At 40.4% G+C, this 22,927-nt stretch overlaps 1 protein-coding gene across 1 annotated transcript; it reads left to right on the forward strand.

Moving 5' to 3' along the window:
• Nucleotides 1-18,661: 18,661 nt before the first annotated feature.
• On the forward strand, nucleotides 18,662-22,423 carry LOC138191293 (uncharacterized). The gene is made up of 5 exons (XM_069137936.1): nucleotides 18,662-18,800; nucleotides 19,092-19,532; nucleotides 19,632-19,807; nucleotides 19,979-20,081; nucleotides 20,826-22,423. Exons 1-5 carry the CDS (start codon nucleotides 18,662-18,664, stop codon nucleotides 22,421-22,423), a joined length of 2,457 nt encoding a protein of 818 aa, XP_068994037.1.
• Nucleotides 22,424-22,927: the final 504 nt, after the last annotated feature.

A 22,927-nucleotide genomic window follows, 5' to 3' on the forward strand; every position in this document is an offset into this window, starting at 1 on the left:
AATCTAGCGTTTCCGAGCGAGAGACGCAGTAGCGTTGCAGACTCAGTAGCGTCAACATGCAGAGCTCTGAAATTTCCAAGCAAAAAGATGTCCTACATCAGATCGCTCAAGCAAGTGCTGCGATCCGTCGAAAACACAGATTGCTCAAGTCGGGCGGGGAATCTACGACTCAGAAATTGAGTGACGTTTTCAAACCAGTAGTGACTCCGTTGCAAGAACTGGTGAATATTACAAAAGATACCAAACCTGTCAAACAAGAGGTGAAAGAAATTAAAGAAGAAATAAAGTAGATGAAAAATGAAACGAAAAATGAAACTGTTTCGGAAATGGACGATTCCTTTGCTTCGGCGGGGGATGAAACAATCGTAGAAACACTGGTCGAGAAAATCGAGGACGAGTATTTTGCACTGATGAGAGATGCGAAGACAAAAGGCGAATTGGACAACGTGTACGGTGTACGCAACCTCTCAAACGGACTAATGATTGGTGATTCGTTGATATCTTTTTAGAGTGACTACGTTCGTATTGGCGACACGCGTTACCCGAAAACGAAGGGTTTGCTGGAACTTTTGTTCAAAAAGAAGCCAGACGGTTCTTCTGTGAGCGCCGGAGATCGGGAAAATTTTAAAAACATAATCCTCGCAACGAATGCGCATAAGAAGTATTACTCATCCAACGGGGCTGTTCGAAACGATAACAGTTACAAATTTGGAAATGTCATTGCCGAATTGATGGATTATTCCCCGTCACCTCGCCGAAAGGGTAAAGGTCTACTTCCGCAAGCTATGATCACTCGACAAGGTGTTAAAACGGAATACGTTTTCTGGGATGATCCAAACGAGTTAGTGGAGCGTCTTCGTTTACTCCTGGCATCTCAGGCAGTGGGAAATCCGAGCCACAATAACGAAATAATCTCCATTATAGAAGAGCTACGCGAAGTGGAAATCATTTATTAAGCAGCTCCCGTCATTTTTGCATTCATCACCGAGATGAGCGTCGCCGTGTTTGGACGTCAGCTGAATAAAAACACGACCGCGAGCACTCGCGGTCCTCCGGGTGTCGGGTTTCAAATAACAGCGGATGCGCATTACGATATACGGAACAAGAGACTGTGCAACGTCGCAGATCCCGCAGAGCCGAACAATGCTGTAACTTTGAAAACCTTGAGACGAAAATTCAGCGTGCTGCAAAAACAAACCGACAACCTCGATCAAATGATCAAAGCTTTGGAGATCACCACGGAGAAAGCCTTAGACACCTTCTACACAGACTTTAAAACAGACAGAGACTTGTCGATTCAAAACGCGGAAATCATTTCCAGATTGGACACCAGACTAATAGCGTTGGAATATGAACGAGGAAAAGCAAGCAGTGGTGACGGTACTGCATGAGCCTGCACGCCGGAATCGCCCGCGTCGACGTGAAGACGTGCGCGGCATCGACGAGACCTGGCAGGCGGATCTTGTTGATATGACGTCGTACGCTGGACAAAACAAAGGCTACAAGTACATGCTCACAGTCATTGATATCTTTCCAAAGTATGCGTGGGCTATACCGATAAAGAGCAAGTCTGGAGATAATGTTACGAAGGCAATGGAATCTGTGCTTGTCCGAGGACGGGTACCGAAAAATTCACACGTTGACAAAGGAACGGAATTTTACAACTCGAAATTCGAATCGCTTATGACACGCTACGGAATCAAACTTTACTCCACGTACAGTAATTTGAAGGCTTCGATCTGTGAACGTTTCAATCGCACGCTGAAAGGTAAAATGTGGACACGGTTCAGCATGCAAGGAAGCTACAAGTGGCTCGATATCTTATCCGATTTGGTTTCGGCTTACAACAACACCAAACACCAAACCATAAGAATGAAACCGTCGGATGTCACCGTTGCAAACAAGAGGCTGTTATTACGTCAGGCGTACGGAGGGCTTCGAGCGATACCTACCGTATCGGCAAAATTCAGATCTGGCAACAAAGTTCGAATCAGCAAATTCAAAAATGTCTTCGAGAAAGGTTGCACTCCCAATTGGACGACTGAAATATTCACGATAAGTCGAGTGGAAAATACTCATCCTGTGACGTACAAGCTCAAAGACTACCGAGATCGACCCATCGCTGGTGGTTTCAACGAACAAGAGCTCCTCAAGGTTAAACATCCGGATATCTATCTGGTGGAAAAGGTGCTCAAGAAGCGCGGAAGAAAAATATACGTTAAATGGTTAGGTTTTGACAATACACACAACAGTTGGATAAACGAATCGGACATGTAACTTTTGAATAAATGAATTTTTTTGTAAAAACGCATGTCCCTCTTCATTTTACATCCGACACACAATAAGTATGCGTCTTTATTTTTTAGACAATCGACAGACATGGTACAGTTATAAATTACAAAGCTAAGGTGTAGGCTTGTAGCCCCACGGACCCGTGTCGGTTGTATTTTGAAACACGATCCGCTTGTCGTCATTCCAGCTCAGTGCTACTTTCTGCTGTTCTACGGTGTATACCTCGTGCTTTCGACTAAATATCAAATGCTGATTTGAGGATAGATTTTCACGGTTCAAAACACATTCCAAATAATCGTTGAAAGTTATTTTTCTCAACGCTGATCCTTTGACACCTTTGGCACGTTTATTGTCTCTCTCATCTTCCAAGACTCGGAATGCGTACAACTTAGCTCTTAATCCTACAATTTCCAGCATTATTTTTTCATTATTCTTATCTTGTATCAAGCCGAGAACGTTTTTGTTTGCTCGAGGTATTCCGTAAACGTTGTGAAGCGGATAATCAGACGTATCGAATTGGTGCAAGTCCTCCTTCATGTGTTCGTATATGTCGGGGACGGTAAAATTGAGAATCAAACTGTCGGTATCCGTGTACATTAATTTTGCTCGGTTGCCGAATTTCTGCTTGATATAATTGTAATGAAAATCGTAGATATAAGTTTTAGCCAGATCCATGGTGGAGAAACCTGCATACAGTGGTCAATTCAACTTGACTTTCGTCTTACTCATTTCAACGATAATTATATCTTTGTCGAAAACGGTGCAGCTTTGAAAATTGGGTTTGGCTATGGTAGCTTTAGCACCGTATCTTCCATCCCATTTCGTGATCAGTCTGACATCTCTATACTTCCTAACATTTTCCATTGTTTTGCCAAAAACTGCGTTGTTCATCAGTTTGTAAAAATTTTTCGAATTCGTTGTGAGATTTTTTGCGCAAATCGGTATTTAAATCTATGTTTTTTTGAGCCACGGGGTTTGTCTGAATTTGAGAACTCTGTGAATTTTGAGTAATTTTAAGCCTAATTGTGAGCATTGTTTCAAAACCCTTTAGTGAACAACGTAGTTTTTCTTGGAAAATAGCGTGGGCGTCAATTTCGGTTGCTTACTATTCGAGATCGGAGGTATGTAGTGCTCCGGACACAGTGGTAAATCCTTATGAATTTCATGCAGTTCCTCAGGATATTCCAAATCCACCTCCAGTATGTAACCAAACTCCGCATCGTCCGAGAGGTCAAGAACGTCGCATTGTGTGAAGTCTGATACCCATTCGAAGGAACTGTATAGCAGAGCAAAGCTCATAGCAGCACCGTAGAAATTATTAACGTCAAAATACATGAAATAAGATTCTTCGACCTCAGGATCGAATTCCTCTCCCATATGTCTATTGTTGGCCTTTGCGTATCTGTTCGAACACTGTGATACACCACCACGAATACCCTTTTCGATAAACATAACCATGTCTATGTCGGTGAGAAGCTCGAGTTCGATGCCTGCACATTTTAACATTGCATCAAACGACAGACGGGGCGCTGTGAAGTAATGTAACGGGTCCAGTTTGTACGTTGTCCAACAGCTCTGTCGAAAGTTTTGAAAAACGTCAGCCAGTAAAAACACGTCCGTCTGTAAATACAAGTCCGAATACTCTCCCAAAGTTTGAACGTTAAGAGTTTGCCAAACTTCACATGCATGTGCATAGTCGTCGTCTGATATATCCTGATCATTCAATTTTGAGTAAAATTGTTGTTTGGATGGTAGCCTTATGTCCTCGAGCTTCTCCCAACTGTCTATGTATTCGTACGGGAACACTTCTTTTCTGGTCAATAATTGAAATTTGTCTGAGCTACGATAAAATTTTCGTGTGATTGATTTCTGATCATCACCGAGATACGTTGCTAATTTCTCAAGACTAATGGGCATGAAACGGTACGAATCTACGAATCTAAACTTTATATCTGTCCCCTCGACATATTTTGTAAAAGAAATGTACTTTTCTTTGTTTACGGGTAGAAGCTCAATTCTGCCCTCGAACGATGTAGCTAGTGCTTTGATCAGGAAATGTGAATCGTAACCCGACAGATTGTGGAATATCACTGGAATAATGTGCGAATTTTGGTAATTTAGATTGCAACCTCGGTGAGCAGCACCACGGTACTTTCCCGTAAAATGGCAGTGAGCACGATGTTTCACGTCTGTGAGTGTAAACGGTTTTTTACAAATGTGACACACTGTTGTTGAGTGAAATTCGTTGATTTGATTGAAATTGAGCGGTTCCATCGGTACAACAGTCTTGTAGTATCCCTCTAACGAATGTGCCAATTCCGTTAACTCGTTCACAAACCATTCAACGCAAGTCTCTCCGCGATTAATTTTGAATTTTTAAAGCGAATCGTCAAACGCGCAATGCAGATAGTAAGCTATACTATACGGAAGATGCTTCAGATAAATTGTTCTATTTTCCCCAAAACTTTCATGTGTGGGTTGTAGTAAACATTCGAGATCCGCGTAAATGCAGAATGGAACGGTTTCTTTGTGCTTGAAATTTTTGAATTTGAGTATTTTTTCCTCATCTGTAGGTAGAATAACTTTGGTTTTGTTTAAATTCATGCAATCAACTCGGTGCTTCAACAAACATCTTTCGAAATTGAAATGAGACAGACACCTATCGCACAACCACGTCTGATGTGAGCGTTTCGAAATTTGAGAACTCGTTAATCGAGAGAGATTTCGAACACAAGTAAAATGAAAGATTCTATTTTTTTCATAATTTTCCATATCTACATCATCATCATCGTCATCGTCAGTGATTTCAGTTTCTATCGCCAAAAGATGAATTACAGGTTTATCAGACTCATTCTGACTCAGGTGAATCGGTACTATTTCACTTTTTTTCCAATCACCTTGGTCTATACCATGAACGTTAATTGAAAGGCCGTCAAGCTTCTCAAATCTTGAAATGGTGTTTTTGTCTAGAGACATGGGAAACTTGATACCATCATACCGTAGCACTGAGCTGAAATGCGGGTACGAGCTGGTCGCGTTAGGATGGTTGTTGTCGGCTGGGAACAGAGCTGCGGTGACCGACCAAAGAAAGCAGTAAGAGTCGTTGTTTCTGATGTTTACTACAGCCTTCTTATCACTGATATGCTTAGGTAACGGGGTGTATGTGAAGACACCACCTCGTAGTGGCACGTACTTGTTGATATTCACAGTCAAATTGATTATTTCAGTCAGCGACCAGCCTGAATCCTTTTCCTGGAAATCTTCCACCTTTTTCAACAAACGCTCCGTCGCGTTTTCGATGAACCATTCGTTGATATCCGTTGTCTGGAGGATGATTTCATTTCTAGTATTAAAAAATTTGATCTCTTCCACCGTGCGATCATCTTTTCTAACTTCAAATTTACAAGCCAGGATAACGTTGGCTTTCAAGCTCCTGTCTTTCTTCAGAGCGTTTTTTAGTCTCGTCACAGCTAGTACCTTTGCGTCTTCTAGAAATCTCTTCACATCTTTATGCTTCAAATTGACGATGGATCCAGTTCGAATTCTCCTCTCGAAAGCTGATTCCAAATCTTCCCACCGTACTCGATCGCTTCTTCGTCGGCTTCGTAATCCGTCACCCACTTTCTGAAATTGTTCAAATTTGACTGTCAACGATATTAAAATTCCGATTGTGGTCAAGATTCTTGTCTTCTCCCCGGTCGTTGAGGCGTTGTTGCGTAAGATTTCATTCAAAAGCCTGATATTTTGGGTTCCGAATCGAATCCATTTTGCAATTTCTGCCGGCGACGATTTTTCCGATAAAATCTTGAACGCCGTTTCCATAATATCGATTAATCTCAAACACTTCGCGGATTCCATCTTGAGCTTTTTCCTCACGTATACTTGACAAGTTGTGACTTAATGATCGTTTGCGGTGATGAGCGTCCTTTTTATAAAGCAGCTGTACGTATGTTTGTATATGCGCACGCACCTTTTGTTATTCCCAGGGCGATAGTAACCCAACACCGCAGATCCATGGCTTTGAATGTACCGCGGCTATTGGTCGACCTTGCACGCTGGTCTTGACTGAACCCGTTCAAAATTCATCGTTGAGTTCACAGCCAAAAAATGTCACGTGGTTGATATCAAACCGACATCCGAATAAGTGAAACACGATTCTCGGAACCATTAATTTTGGAATGTCGCGTGGTTGATAAGGTGGGAAAGGAATGTGGGGGTGGTTGATGTTACACATCAGCAGTCCTATCGTGGGACAAGAATGCGGGACGGTAAAAAAGTTCTCGCCCCCCCGCTGCGCCCTCTACCGTCGGCAGGCGAGCACTACAGACTTTGACCTTCGGTACGGCAGACTGTGACGTCATCGCGGGATTTTGACCTTCGACCGATACAACTGTCGGTAAGGTTGCACGGTTTTGACCTCAAGCCGGTACGGCAGAGTGTGACGTCATCGCGGAAAAGGGTTTGCGTCTGGGCTGCGCCGAGCGGAAAAGGGTTTGAGTCTATGCTGCGCGGAGCGGAAAAGGGTTTGAGTCTGTGCTGCGCGGAGTGGCTCGGTCGGTAAGTGTCGGTAACCGGAATCTGCGTGTAGAACCGGCCTTGCTATACCACTATCAGGTGACTAGGGTTACGCTTTGGAACCATGGCTGATGACTCCATTACCTAATGAACGAGAAGGAACTCCACGTTTCAATTAAAATAAAGCATTGCGTAGTGCAAGAAACTGTGTTGAACGATTGTTTGGAGTGCTTAAGGGGAGATATACACCTAGAAAATTGAAAAAATCGATTTTTTTTTTTTACATTTTCTGAAAGTTCAAGGTCCTTAGAATATTTGGTGAAAATCGCAAATTAATTCTTCGAAAAATAAGGCAGTTATAACCGAGAACTGGAAACGTTAGATTTCTTTTGTGATAGAATTGTACAGTGCTCCCCCCCTAAGAAGGTCGAATTCGTCGTCGGCAACAAGCTTTAGATGCAATGAGAATTCCGTCGACTGTAGAAGACCTACACTATGGGCCTGGTATTGATGATTCCATGTAAGTTTAAAATTTCATGATTTTTTAATTCCTAAAATTTCAAACGTATTTTTCTCAAAACTACGTTTTTCAAAGCGGTACCCAAAATTTCTCAAAAACCAATGTACCGATTGCTTTGAAATTTTTTGTGGTCATTTTATATAATATTACCTAGTACATGTCATAGGTTTTTTTTTTTCGTTACTTACTCTTTATTTTATAGCCAGAATAATTACACGTTTAAGGCCCGAAAATCGTTACCTATATTCAAATGGCCGCCATTTTGTTAAAAACCAATAATTTTGAAATCGGCTATGACAAGTACTAGATTATAGTATCTTATTTAATAATCTTTTTTTTTTTTTTCAGATGATTTTTGAAGATACGCCAGTGGGTACCGTGTGCGCCGATTTTTTCAAGGACCTCCAAGAATCCTACGATATCCTTGTATCTTTTTGATATTTGTACATAAAAAAAATTTGACATATATTTGAATGTATGTACTTTTAGATAATGAAAACTCTGATCTAAAATGAATGATTACTTTTCTTTGAAACATTTTCAAAATAGAACCTTTTTTTACGGCTTCTAGGTGTATATCTCCCCTTAAAAGTACGTGGAGGTGACTTTCTAAACACAGAGTTTTGCAATATGAGTCTGGAATGGCTGGAAAAATCATTAATGCCTATGCAGTATCACACAATATGCGTATTGATTTTGGGCTACCACAAGATATGTATGGGGATCCACATGAATATGTGATAAATATCCCTAACATGGCGAACATGGATGATGATGAGGGCAATAATCTTTCGCCTCTTGCACTTGCTCGCCCAAGATCGGTTAATACATGCACAAGTTAGATTATGAAAGGTATAATGTTGTCACGGTGGATGTAAATTATAAGAGGCATAATATTGGTACGGGGGAACAAGTTACTCTTCATCGATTGATTTAATTTTGAAATTTTTCTGAGTGGAGCGCAGACTACTATGAATGTCAATACACTGGAACTTTTGGGTCCGGCCAATCTTTATGTACCCAAGATATGCTTACGTACCGCAGTGGAGCTGGCACCGTCAGGGGTGATCTTATGGTTTTGCTTTTGGCAAACTCCGTACTTCTGACTTGGCTGACGCGGCGCGTAGGCCATACTCAAGTATACGGTTGTATGGGCCTGCTAGCCGTTTACGGATAGCGGTACCCTGGACAAAGGGATGGGTAGTTCTTGCTTGATTCGCGTCCGTGAAACCGAGGGATATCACAATGTAATACGACATATTGAATTTAATTTACCGGAATGTAAATAAATTTGTAAAATTTGAATAACAATAAATGTATTTATTATTATTATAAAACTATAACGTGTATTTGAATTTCTTATATATCACTTATTGGTTTAACATTTTAATATTTGTATATTGGAAAACGAGTACATATATCTATATTTTTACTATATTGCTTATCGGTTTAACATTTTAATATTATATTTGTATATCATAAAACGAGTACATAATATCTATATTTTGACTATAATTCGTTTTGGCATTTTGAATTTAAATAATACTTATTGATATAAACTTTGGTTTATGTTCTATAGTTTGTTGTTTACGATGAAGTCCTATACTACACTACACTATACTATGCTATCATTGATGAGTTGATAAAAGCTGTGATAGTACTTCTACTAGCTGAGACATAACTTTGATTCTCGTGAAACAGAATTTATCGTAGGTTCAAAGAATTAAAGTACGGTAATTTAAACAAAGGAATAAGGAGTTTCACTATTGTTGACACAACGGCCAAGCTAACCGCGCTTATATAAATTTACACAGATGCGACCGACACTTTACATTATATTACCTAAAATCACTAAAGTCCTTATAACATTCATAGTAATAATATGCGACGTTGTCACATTTCTATAAAAGTTGTCGACTTTTGTCGTTTCACAAACAGCACATCTTGCAACGATTTTGTTCGATAACGCGTAGTTACAGAATCACTGTGTGTCTCAGCCATCGATAGTGCAAGCGGCAAATGTCGCTACATAACGTTATCGATAATATTCGGTAAAGAATTGCAGAATCCGGCTACTGGGCAGCCAAATTTATGGACGCTTGTCCTGGAAGTCGAGTTTCACCAGATAGCAGACCTGGAGCGCAGGAACCACGTAGCGCTTGTCCTGAAAGTCGAGTTTCACCAGGTAGCGGACCCGGAGCGCAGGAATTACGGAGTGCTTGTCCTGGAAGTCAAGTTTCACCAGGTAGCGGACCCGGAGCGCAGGAACTACGAAGCGCTTGTCCCGGAAGTCGAGTTTCACGACGTAGTGGATCCAGAGCGCAGGAATTACGGAGCACTTGTCCTGGAAGTCGAGTTTCACCAGGTAGCGGACCTGGAGCGCAGGATCCAGAAAGTAGAGAACCTGGTTCTCAAAATCTGCGGAGCGCGATTCTCATACGTCCTCTCTACTGCACGGTTGTTTCTGAACTGAAGAATTCGGCTAGCTGATTTTCGTCGTCGACGATTACTATAGATCGATGACGTCAAGAGAGAAAACATTTTGGGTGACGTTACTTTCTGAACATCTGAACATCCAAAATTTGGTTTCGGACTTTAATACTATGTATGATGTTGTTGTACCTACTATGTTCTCCGTTGTTCATAAAAGTTTGTAATCAATTGCAACAGTAGAAGAACGCAAGTTCACATAACTGCTAAGAAGATACATATTATACATTTATTTAACCCGTTTTCACGTGTGATATACGCATGTTGAGACTTATATTAATACCAAATGAGTTTGCTGATTTTTAAACGCTTAATGAAACAGTGAAACACTTTAATCGTTTCAACGCATACGCCGCTGCCGTAGATTATACTCACTAATTCATAAGACGTAGATTAGAAAGGCAACTTTCGTCGGTGCCATTCAACTTCGGCTCCGTCTTCTAAAAGTGGATAATCTATAGTGATACCAATTATCTTCAAGTATCATATCCTTCATTAATAGTTAACTAGCGGATTATTAGTGCTACAGCTATGAGAAATGCAAAAGTGCACTGTACGAGTCTACAGTAGTTATACTTGCTAACCTAACTTAACCTATAAATATACAATTATCGACCAAGAATAAACTTCTTTACCATCAGAAAACCACATTCACGTTTATAATTATACGTGAGAACTAGATTAGATCATTTGAATTTTCACTAATAATAAATTGAAAACGTTCCGAAGTGTAAGTTAAGCTGTACTTAGATATTCTGATTGAAAGATTTCATAATCCGACGTGTATTCGAAATGCTGAGAGAGTGTGCATTGAATTTACATGTAAAATTGATGTAAATCGGCAATTTAAACTCAAACAATTGTTTATAACTTTTTGTATTGGTGTTACATTTGTCAAACATCATTTGGCTTTCGTACCCATTACGTAACGAAGTCTGTGAATTTTGAAAGAATAAAGAATACATCTATGATATGGTGAATTTAACATGACTGTATCATCACAGGCAAAGAACTTACTAATAGAGCTAGCAAAAAAAAACGAAACAGCCTTTTTTTACTGTCGATTAAAAAAGGAACATCTTTTATTTGAAACTCTTATTTATAAAATGCATTGGTTCATTACCTTATACGTAGTCAGTTCGCCATGAAGCTTTACGGTCAAATTTCCCCTTGCACTAACACCTTCATTTAGTCTTTTCACAATATGCAATCGTGTAACCGTTCTTTTTTCGTCACCCCCAAAACATTTCTTTTCCGTTATCACGGTAGTTTTATACGACTGTGAATCGTTCACACTTTTAAATGTTTTATTGTCCCCAGTCCTAATGTAACTTGTATATTTCACTCTAAGTAATTCTTCGAGCCTCGCAAACATTTCTTTCGTTCCGTCTACCTCCACCTTTTCAGCAGACCCGTTGTAAGTTGGCTTGAGAACCGTCTTCATTGGTCGTTATCATGCTGCATGATCCTCGGTTTCTTGTAATTTCTCCCAGTATCAATAAGCTTTGCAATACGAAGATTTTGCCAGGAAATCTATTACTTCAAACGGATAGTGCCCAATAAGAGACACTTCACTATACGACGAAGAAAGGCCACGTTTTTCCTGAGTTCAGTCCCCAGAGAAACTAGAGAACTATATTGTTCGACAAGCGAGGAGACCTGCAAGAACGGCAATATATGCCATCTGGTTCAAATTGCTTCTTGTTATCATGATTGCACAGTGATTTGAGCACCAAATTCTACAATGACTGATAGTAGGACATAGCGGGGTCTAGACACATGAGGGTGGAATTTGTTAAGAAATAATGGCAATAGCAAAGTATGATACGGCTGGTGCGGCGGGACTCGTTGTTTCCATTAATTCTCGAGGGAAAAATGGACACCTCACCTGGTGCTCTGCCTTTATCCTTGTGTCACATCCTCGATGCCCTCTGCCCCTACCTATTAGTTTTATTTTTGATTACCTTTCAACTTATCATTGAATAAATTTATATATTCTAATTTTTTTTTTGAGTCTCCGTATGCATTGCATGCATGCGGCTCTCTTTATCACTTTTTACTACTTCGGGAAATGAACACCCTAAGCTATCAATAACCTTGCTGTTCAGATAATTCTTCGGGACAATCCTTACCCAAACAGACTCGTATAAACAAATTCCCCAAGAGGAACCAAATGACCTAACACGTGCAACGGATTAGATCCGTATGGGTCTATCTCAAGTGTCTTTCTGGGCAGTATTGGCCCGAACATAAAATAAGGATATCCATATTATATACAAAACCAAGCACGGAAATTCCTACCTGCACGAGTGGAAAAGGCGGGATAGTTTATGATAAATTCTCATGCTACAGCGTACCCGAAGGACGGGGGTAGTTTAGACAAATAAAAAAACTCAAAATTTCATCAGGACCTCCTTATTGGTCCAGCATCCCTTAAGGATACTGGGAACCAATCAGGAAGTAGTTTAGACAACAGCACGAGAAACTTTGAAAAGCGTTGCTTTTTGAGTAGTCGTCAGAGAGTCGTCAGACAGTTGTCAGACAGTCGTCATTCATAGTCGTCATTCAGTCTTTAACAAGAAATTATTCTCTGTTTTAGATCATCCAATCATATCAAGTCGTAGAGTCTATTAAATATCCGTAGAAGGTCTTTTACGAAATCGATACATCAAGCGCTAAGTGAATTCCGTGTGCCGTTACTCAAATATAAACTTTTTTTTTCTCCCATTATTTATAACTAAAACCATTTTAACTATCTTCATAAACAAAAATTAAATAAATGAGTAATTGTGTTTCAAAATTTATATCAGGAGTAAACCAATGAATTACCTTTAACGCATTTATTCAATGAATCCATCTAATATAATTATTTATCTTTTCTTTTGAAACCCCACAAGTAAGGTAACACAGTTTACAAGCTATTAAAAGCTAAACAATCAGTCAGTTAATACCGTATCCAGTTCTTGCCGAGCACGCAGAGCCGCCCCACAGAGCCCGAATCAACAGTTAGCAACAAAAGGTAAGTGATCGTTTTTATATAAAAAATTTCAATACATATCCGGGAAAATTAGTCTGAACTAAGTGTTATATTGTCATGTGCGGAACGGTCTCGCACGCGACGACTTAACCCTCTAGGTATCCGTAGAGGTTTATATTTATTATTACGTGGGTCAGGAGGTGATCGTCCTCTCCAGGGTGATCCCGGGAATAGGGTTGGGGGATTCAATATTTATGTTTTAGAAACTGTTATGATGGAAACAATTTTTAATGGAATCAAAATGAAGGAAAAGCAAGAGAAGATTCGAGACAAGAAAGCTTACAAAATGTTCTTAATCTAGTTGTTCCCACTCATTCAACTACTCACTTTTCGGTGGTTACAGTCCGAATGGCTCACGCTCTCACACGATTATACTCAATAGCAACACTCACATACGCTTATCACTACACTTCTCTGAGGAGTTCGTGGCTCGGAGTTCTGCACTTAATCTAGCTTCATAAGACTCAGATCGCGACGCGAGAAGCCTTTCCGACCGCGTATAGAATTAGAGTATTACACTCTAATCGTCGGTGTCGGAAAAAGGACTTATAAACTCTACACGCGGTAGCTTTGAAGGAGCCGGGTTCCGTTGATGTGGTTTTTTAAGCGGTCTCTAACGGGACTGACTTCGCTCGCTCGTCCGACGCCCCTTGGAGCGTCGGGCGGCGAGCGAGGTTTTCGCTGAATTCACAATTTTAGAACAAAGGCTCGCCTCGCGACGATCATCCTCGAAGCGCGTGATCTCGCGATCGCCTCATCCCGGTGTTGATTACATCTGGGATCTGGCGGGCGCGGAGACGCTGACGTCGGTGACCGTCAAGTACACCGTTGCGCTTTAGTTGTGCCACGAACTGTTTTGTAGAGAATATTTTATATGGATTAACTAATATATTTAAAGCTATGCTTCCTCGTCTCTAAAGCGATATTAATAATTATTGACATGATTATGATTATATTCGGTGTAAATATGCGGCGCTCGTGACAATATTTATGGAATGGTTTGGTCATCAGCCAACCCAGCCCATAACACTTGGTCCTCTGCAATTGTACGAAGGAAATTTCACGCTGAATATGAACGAAAATCATTAAACGGCAGAGCTGTAGGTGTGAATAGACCCTGCAGTTTCTTTTTCGACATTTGAAAAAAAATTTAGAAGTAAATGTTGAGAAAGGAAAAATAATTAAAAATAATCATTCTTCTAGTGACAAAACGGAGTGAAAAATCCAATAGAAATTTAGATTATATTAAAAAAAAGATCTACATACCATTGCACATAATGCTTGATGTAGTCAAATTCACAAAACCTTGTGTTTATCAAAAACCACTATTTGTTCAGAATATATTTTGCAAATTGAAAGTAGTTGACGAATTCTTACGATTATAAATAGAAATATGTTATAAAAATTTAGGATGAGGAAAAATTGTGTGTAATTCTCTGCCACAGAATTACGCAGGTAATTCTTATCGATATTATGTTTGTATGGTAATTTTCGAGAAAACTAAATGGCTGCATGAAGGATACTATGTCAAAGCGTGGAAAGATTCTTATGCTCCTCAGTGATGGTAAAATTTATAGGTTATTCCGTGTTATTTATTTTTTTATTACATTGTCTCACAATTCTGTATTGAGTGACAATAATTTTGATTAACTTCATAAAGTGATATTGTTTTTCTATTTATTGCATTGATTTCAACAAGTGTCAGTTATTAAATGAAATTTTTCACATAGCTTTCATGCCTTTTTGAATGACCTATCGATTAAAAACATTTTGTAACAGCAAGATCAATTTCACCTTCTACGTTATTTAAACGTGTTTGTTTGAGAGTTAAATGGGTTCGAAAAATTGTTTCCGAATTTTCAAAACGTCCAGGTAATTCCTTTTGTTTATTTGAAACTCTCAAGGCGTCGATAGGAAAAAGAATGTCACTCTATCATAGAATTAATCTCGAAATTATGAAAACAAGAAAATTATTGAGAACTCTGTTAGGAATTTTGAAAAAAGTGAAACTCCGAAACTGTTTCGATATTTATAACTCAAAAACGGTTGCATCGTCACGTACCGGGAAGAACGTTGCGAGAGATTTTTAATTCGCTCCGTGATTTTCGACTTCAACTCAATTTACGGACCTTGTGGTTTCCAGGTTCATGAACTTTGATGATCTGCTCGTATTGATTTTTCGTTCTGCCTGTCTCAATCTGGAATTACGTTGTTGTGCATCTTGCCAACTATCTCTATACGTGATTGGAATAATTCGTTTTACAAAACACTTCAATTTAAGACACATTGATTAAAAATGTAAACTTCTTGCAATCGATTTTCAAAGTTCGGTTTTACAAAGGTTTCGTTAACTTATATGATTGACTAATGCAACCACGGTAATTATACTAAAGTTCCAAGTTTCCGGGTATGAGCGTTTTATGATTTGAAATGATCTGCACTGCTCGTAACTTCGATGTGTTCTGAATTGTCTGAAGTCTTAATTAGTTCTAATTCGTATCTGAAGTGATTCTCTGTTGCATCAGTCTGATTTGAAAGGATCTTTAACAGTGAGAGGTTTTGGAAAGGCTCCTGATTGGTTTTTAGTTACGTCAGTGCAAGACGATTAGTCTTGAAGAGGGCAATCGGCGCAGAGCTGACAAGATACTTAGTTGCGACAATGTTTTGTTTGAGTTCTGAACATGACACTTTGTGAACTGCTCAGCTTTTCTTTTCTCACGATTCTTGCATTCGTGGCGAGGCTGTTAAACCTAATTTTCGTGAATTTCGATTATGGACCATGCAGTCTATGAGTGGGTTGAAATTGAAGATATAAAGTTAAGAATAAAAATTATATATACTGCATAGTATTACCCAAATGTAAGCTCAGCTACGAGATAACTGATGTCATGTTTTATGCAGATTGTCCGTGCAAGTCAATTGCATACTGAGATGGTAGCTGTATACAGATAGATATGGATCTTGAAGTTATGGTATGAGCATGTGAAGCTCTCTTATAGTAATTGCACGTCGGTAAGTTACAGTATAGAAAGGGTACCGCCATAATTTTCGGCTGGGACGTAACATGATAATAAAATCAAGAGTCTAGGTGGCATTTTTAGGACTGAAGAAGGTTTCAGCTAAGTGAAAAATTATTAGATCAAAACCTGGTTGAGTTGCCTTAAGGGCTCACGTACCTCCCAAATTTCAAAAAAATTGATGTTTAGTTTATACATTAATCTTCTTTATACTTTGGAGAATTGAAGAAAAAAATTCAGCAATTCCACTTTGTTACAAAGTTATAGTAATAAATGCGATTGGACATCGGGTTGGTATGGATACCTGGTGAACTGCCGCACCACTCTCATGAGTAACGTTTCGTATTTCTGTTGATCGCTAAACCTGGGTTTCTTGAAAAACAAGGTTATTTGTAGGATCATCTGCGAAGTGAAAGATTCTAATGTCGTCTTTCGAAAAGTACAGTACGTGTGTTTCCTTGAAAATTTTAAAAATGTTGAAGCGTCGTTCCGTCGATCGTAGAGGATCAAGAGATTAACCTGGTATTCGTGCAAAGAAGAATATAGGTCTTCCCACAGCTGAAGTTATGGAATCTAAAAGTTATTTTGGAAGTGTAGCTGCGAAAAAATTACGTGGACAATCAATGGAAGTAGATTGGTTATGAGAGTTCTAGATCAAAACATGGCGGCGTGCCCCCCATGCCCCCATGCCCCCCCCACCCATTTTGGATGGCCATTTTGATTTTTTTGATGGCGGCCATTTTGATTTTTTTGATGGCGGCCATTTTGATTTTTTGATGGCGGCCATTTTGACGGCGGCCATGATTTTTTGATGGCGGCAATTTTGATTTTTGCTCAGTCAGACGAGTGGCCATTCACACAGCGGCCATTTTGATTTTTGCTTAGCCGGATGAGCAGCCATTTTGATTTTTGCTTAGCCGGATGAGCAGCCATTTTGATTTTTCATCGTCCGACAGTTTGATAATATGATTTTCGCTATGACGTCATCAGCATAATCGACCGATTTTGCCGTCTGCCGAGCAGCCATTCAGACAGCGGCCATTTTGATTTTCATCGTCCGACAGTTTGATAATATGATTTCCGCTATGATGTCACCAGTTGGCCATTTCGATTTTTGCTCAGTCAGATGGGCGGCCATTTTGATTTTTATCGTCAGACAGTTTGATAATGTGATTTATTTCTTGGTCGGACGAATAGCCATTTTGATTTTTCGCCGTTACCCGTAAACTTTCGCGCCAATAGTTTGCCCCAGGCGAAAATAATATTTTCCACGTACTTCGAATACATTCTTTTGCGTTAATCGACCGGATGGTGGCATCGCAATTAGTTTTCGCGTTAATAGTTTGCCCCAGGCGAAAAATAATATTTTCCACATACTTCGAATACATTCTTTTACGTTAATCGACCGGATGGTGGCATCGCAATTAGATAGACAGGGAATGCTGATGACGATCCGTAAACTTTCACGCTAATAGTTTACCCCCAGAGCGAAAAATAATATTTTTCATGTACTTCGAATACACTCTTTTGTGTTAATTGACTGGATGGTGATGTCGCAATTAGATAGGCCGGGAATGTTGATGATGATTCGTAAACTTTCACGCTAATAGTTCACCCCCAGAGCGAAAATTTTACACTCGAAAAATATTAATAGAATTTATTGTAGTTATATATATATATATATATATATATATATATATAAATATATATTTCGAATTACAGTTGCACTTAATTTTAAGTAAAGCTGGGGATGTTCGCCGCAATTAGATAGGTCGGGAAATGTTGATGGCGATTCGTGAACTTTCACGCTAATATTTTGCTTTTACTATCACTCCCCCAAATTCTTACGATCTATCTGCTTATTGTAGTTATACAGGGTGTCCCTAAATTGCCTCCCACGGACTAGCCAGCATGATACCTCGTTAAAATCCAACCGAGAATTTTTTTTCCGGAAGCTCGTCCGACGCGTAGTTTTTGAATTATAAGCGATAGCGCTGGGCCAATCAGAGTGCACCATTTCATCTAGATTTGCCGCCACGGATATTGCTGTTTTGTTCGTCTGGGTGAATTATTATTATTCGTTTACGAATTAAATATCGGCACCTCCCCTCTCTCCCTGTTGTACCCCTTCTCGAGCGCTGACCTCGGTATTGTTGCCGCGGCATACGCTGCCGGCCACACATCCATAGGCGCACACTTGTGTGTGTAAACAGAAGCGCATCCTCAAGCATAAGGGGTACAGCAGCGAAAGAGGGGAGGTGCCGATATTTAATTCGTAAACAAATAATAATAATTCACCCAGACGAACAAAACAGCAATTTCCGTGGCGGCAAATCTAGATGAAATGGTGCACTCTGATTGGCCTAGCGCTATCGCTTATAATTCAAAAACTATGCGTCGGACGATCTTCCGGAAAAGAAATTCTCGGTTGGATTTTAACGAGGTATTATGCTGGCTAGTCCGTGGGAGGCAATTTAGGGACACCCTGTATATATATATATTTCGAATTACAGTTGCACTTAATTTTGAGTAAAGCTGGGGATGTTCGCCACAATTAGATAGGTCGGGAAATGTTGATGGCGATTTGTAAACTTTCGCGCTAATAGTTTGCTTTTACTATCACCCCCCCCCCCCAAATTCTTACGGTCTATCTGCATATATTTACTCAACGCATCCGAAGCAGTCTCATCAGTCTGACACGATACGTACAAGTCAAAAGTTCGTCAAAGTTCTGCAAATATCAGTGTTAAAGTCATGGCCGCTGAAACATACTCATATATCATCAAAACGATGGAGAACGCGCACGATTTGTTGGGCGAGCTGCATCCCCAGCAGGAGAATGATGACATCTTCATGCATTGGATTGACGTTGGAATGGACAAGCTCCAATTTCTGCGTGATGTTTCCAAGCGACCGAGATCGAGCATAGGTGCGAAACTGTAAATTCAGCACACAATCATGCTCGTACAATCCTGGATAGCAAAGATTCGGCAACAGCTGAGGCAGTGACAGCAGCAGCGGCAGCAGCAGCAGCACGCCGTGGCAATTGGCGCGAACATCGGTGGTCCTGCGAGCGTGCAGTGGGACGAAGTTGGAAGTGCTTTCGCCAACCGGATCCGAACGGGGGTTGTAACGAATCTCGGGCATAAGAATTTGGACGCCTTTTTCGACGGCGCTCAACGAATCATCGTTGAACAATTGAGGCTGGTACTGCGCGCAGAGGGTAATGTGAAGATTAACCTCACATTATCGTGCAAATTCGAAAACATAAAGCACGAGGGGATTGCGGAAGAAGTTAAAAGCTTCAACACCGCCAACATCGCGATCCTCCCCGCGAGCGATATCGACGGTTGGTTTACACACGCAAGGGCCGATCTACTTGTGAAGGTTGAGGATTTTGAACAATGCGATTCTGGGTGGAGCATGATCGAGATCCTCAATACCGCCGTAAATATCAGCCGGTACCAGCCTCTAGGTGCGGGACTTTCGACATTCGTTGAGCTACCCAAGTACATTCAGCGGAAGAAAGCGGTGGTCAATGTGAAAAACAGAGATGAAAGGTGTCTTCTCTGGTCCATCACTGCAGCACGCCACCCGGCCAACGCCTCCACCGACAGAACTAGCCATTATCGCCGCTGTATCTCCGAGTTGGACTGTACAGGTATCAAATTTCCTGCCACTCTACATGATGTAAAAAAGCTTGAGAGATTGAATAATTTGTGAATCAATGTATATGGGATAGAATCTCAAACTTTTTCAGATAATGCAAAATCAAATAACAGCGTCATCGTGCCAATTTATTTGAGCGATCATTTGAGTACCGCGAACTTTGACACGATTCATCTTCCGATGGTTGAGAGTAACCCAAAAAATGATATGGCTCGCGAGTTAACACCAAGATTCCACTTTGCTTGGATTGAAGATCTTTCACGATTGGTGAGCAAACAATTGTCTGATCATAATGGTCGACTGTTTTTATGCGACAGATGTTTGTGCCACTTTAGTGTGAAACATGCCTACGACAATCATCGGCAAGATTGTATTATGCTAAATAAAGTACGCATGGAATTTCCCGAGTCGAAAGATTTAGTATTTTCAAATTTTCAGAACAAGGGTACCGTCCCGTTTGTCGTTTACGCCGATCTCGAATGCATATTAGAGTCTATACCGATTGACGAATTCCTAAATCATGTTTCAACCCGTGAAACACGTGAATTTCAAAAGCATATCCCGCACAGTGTAGCGTACTATGTGCATTGCGCGTACGATGAGACTTTATCGGAGTTCCACAGTAAACGCGGCGTTGATTGCATAGATTAGTTCATGCGGCAGCTTAAAGATTTATCGACTAAAGTAGAGTCACGCGTCAAAAACATAATTCCGATGGAGTCTCTCACCCAAGTGCAACACGACCGCCACATGCGCGCAAAGAATTGCTACATTTGCAAAAAGCCGTTTACCCCTGAGGAGAAAAAGTGCCACGACCACTGTCACTTCACGGGTAAATATCGTGGTCCTGCTCATAATCGGTGTGATTCGAATTTCAGAGAGGCGCACAAAATCCCAATAGTTTTCCACAATCTGTCCGGTTACGATTCTCACTTTTCAATAAAATCCCTCGCGTCAACTTTTCCCGGTGAAATTACCCTGCTACCCATAAATAAGGAAAAATATATATCCCTCACGAAGCGCGTTGATGGGACGATGATGCACTTGAGATTCATCGATTCGTTTCGATTTATGGCTAGCAGCATTAATAAACTTTCCAAATATTTGAATGATGCAGACAAGCCCATAACACGTAAATTTTATAATAATCCGACTCAGTTCAGTTTGATGACGCGCAAAGGCGTTTTTCCCTATGAATACGTCGATTGTTGGGGAAAACTCGATGAACCGCGATTACCTGCAAAGAAGCATTTCTACTCGCACCTCTGCGATGCAAATATTTCAGACGCCGATTACGAGCACGCTAAAAATGTTTGGGAGGAATTTCATTTAGAGTCATTGGGCGACTATTCTGATTTATATTTAAAGACCGATGTTCTTTTGCTTGCCGAAATTTTCGAAAATTTCCGCGCTAGCTGCTTCAAAACGTACGATTTAGATCCGTTGCACTACTACACTGCACCGGGACTTGCTTTTGACGCGATGCTCAAACATACCAATGTAACTTTGCAACTTTTAGACAACCCTGAAATGGTGCTATTTATTGAAAGAGCCATTCGAGGCGGCGTAGTGCAATGTTCCAATCGACACGCTGGGGCCAATAATAGATTTATGGAAAAAGATTTTGATCCAAACAAAGCGGAATCAAATCTCACGTATTTTGACGTAAATAACCTGTACGGAGCGGCTATGAGCGCGCATTTACCGGTCGGCTCGTTCGAGTGGGAGTATCAGCACATCGATATCACAAACCATCCGGACGATTCGCCGATCGGTTACTTTCTGGAGGTAGATTTGGACTATCCTGCAGAACTTCACGAAGATTACAAAGACTTGCCTCTTTGTCCCGAGCATTTTACTCCTCCAGGTGGTAAAAACGCCAAACTCGCGACCGACCTCCACCCCAAAACAAAGTATATATTGCACTATAGAAATTTGAAGCAGTGTTTGAGTTTGGGATTGAAAGTAACGAAAGTGCACAGAGTATTAAAGTTTGCACAATCGCCATGGCTCGAACCTTACATCACGCTCAACACGGACATGCGCAAGCGATCTAGGAATGAATTTGAGAAAAACTTTTACAAACTCATGAATAACGCGGTGTTCGGCAAGACTATGGAGAACGTGCGAAATCATGAAGATGTAAAACTGGTCACAAAATGGGAGGGGCGAGGTGGTGTGAGAGCGCTTATTGCCAGGCCAAACTTATACAGCTGCACCGTATTTGGCGCTGATATGGTCATCATTGAAATGAATCGCGTCAAAGTTCGCTTCGCTAAACCTATTTACGTCGGTGCATCGATTCTAGATCTGTCAAAAATCATTCCTCACGATTTCCACTATAATTATGTGAAATCCAACTTTTCGAACAGCGAGGTCAAATTGTTGTATACTGACACAGACAGCCTTATTTATCAATTTAACGTATCGAACATCTACGATATCATCAAACGTGATGTGGATACAATGTTTGATACCTCTGACCATCCGCCCGACAATGTGTATGGCATTCCGCTCAGAAACAAGAAACGACTAGGGCTAATAAAGGATGAAAATAATGGTAAAATTATGACAGAGTTTGTGGGACTGCGAGCAAAGCTGTACTCATTTACTACGATGGGCGGGGATGGGGAAAAAGTGAGTAAACGCGCCAAGGGTGTAAAAAATTCTTCGATAAATAGCATCACGTTTGATGATTATAAGCGCTGTCTGATGGCTTACCAAGAGTTGACCCTCCCCCAGTGTTTGATACGAAGTACGAAACATGAAGTAAGCACGATCGTACAAAAAAAATTGGCTCTCAGTTGGCAGGATGACAAGCGGCAATTGATACCCGGACAGACCGACACCCTACCTTGGGGGTTTACCCCAGCCCCCCAATAGCTATAGGATAAAACTGTAGACGTGGAATTATTGTGAATATTTACGTTTGACGCCTCGGGCGATCCGCCATCATGCGGAAACGATATTTGACTGGATTTGAAAATGCGAATTCATATACTTAACATTTATTTATTTATTTATTTATTTATTTATTACCAATATGTTGAGAAATTATTCATTTTTATTCGTTTACCGCGAGAAAAGTTTTCAGAAAACGAAAAAAAGTTTTCAGAAAATGAAAAAAAGTTTTCCGAAAATGAAAAAAAGTTCTCAGAAAACGAAAAAAAGTTTTCAGAAAATGAAAAAAAGTTGTCCGAAAACTTTTTTCCCATTTGATTAACTTGTTACGGGGTAGATTGCGTAGGCTCCGATGAGCGGTAATCGGAGCTTACTCCACGCCCAGCCAAGGTGTTATTTGGCTATTGTAGGGTCCGTTCACGTCGACTATGCACTCGCGTGCTACTACTCCCAATGCAGGAAGGGAATGGAATAGAAAGGGATCGG

This window comes from Neodiprion pinetum, chromosome 7 (genome assembly GCF_021155775.2).
Source record: "Neodiprion pinetum isolate iyNeoPine1 chromosome 7, iyNeoPine1.2, whole genome shotgun sequence".
Classification (NCBI taxonomy): domain Eukaryota; kingdom Metazoa; phylum Arthropoda; class Insecta; order Hymenoptera; family Diprionidae; genus Neodiprion; species Neodiprion pinetum.

Coding starts and splice junctions, on each gene's coding strand:
- LOC138191293 (XM_069137936.1), top strand. CDS start 18,662: ATGGAGAACGCGCACGATTTGTTGGGCGAGCTGCATCCCCAGCAGGAG. Junction 19,533..19,631: donor CTCCGAGTTGGACTGTACAG/GTATCAAATTTC, acceptor AAACTTTTTCAG/ATAATGCAAAATCAAATAAC. Junction 20,082..20,825: donor TGTTTCAACCCGTGAAACAC/GTGAATTTCAAA, acceptor CAAATATTTCAG/ACGCCGATTACGAGCACGCT.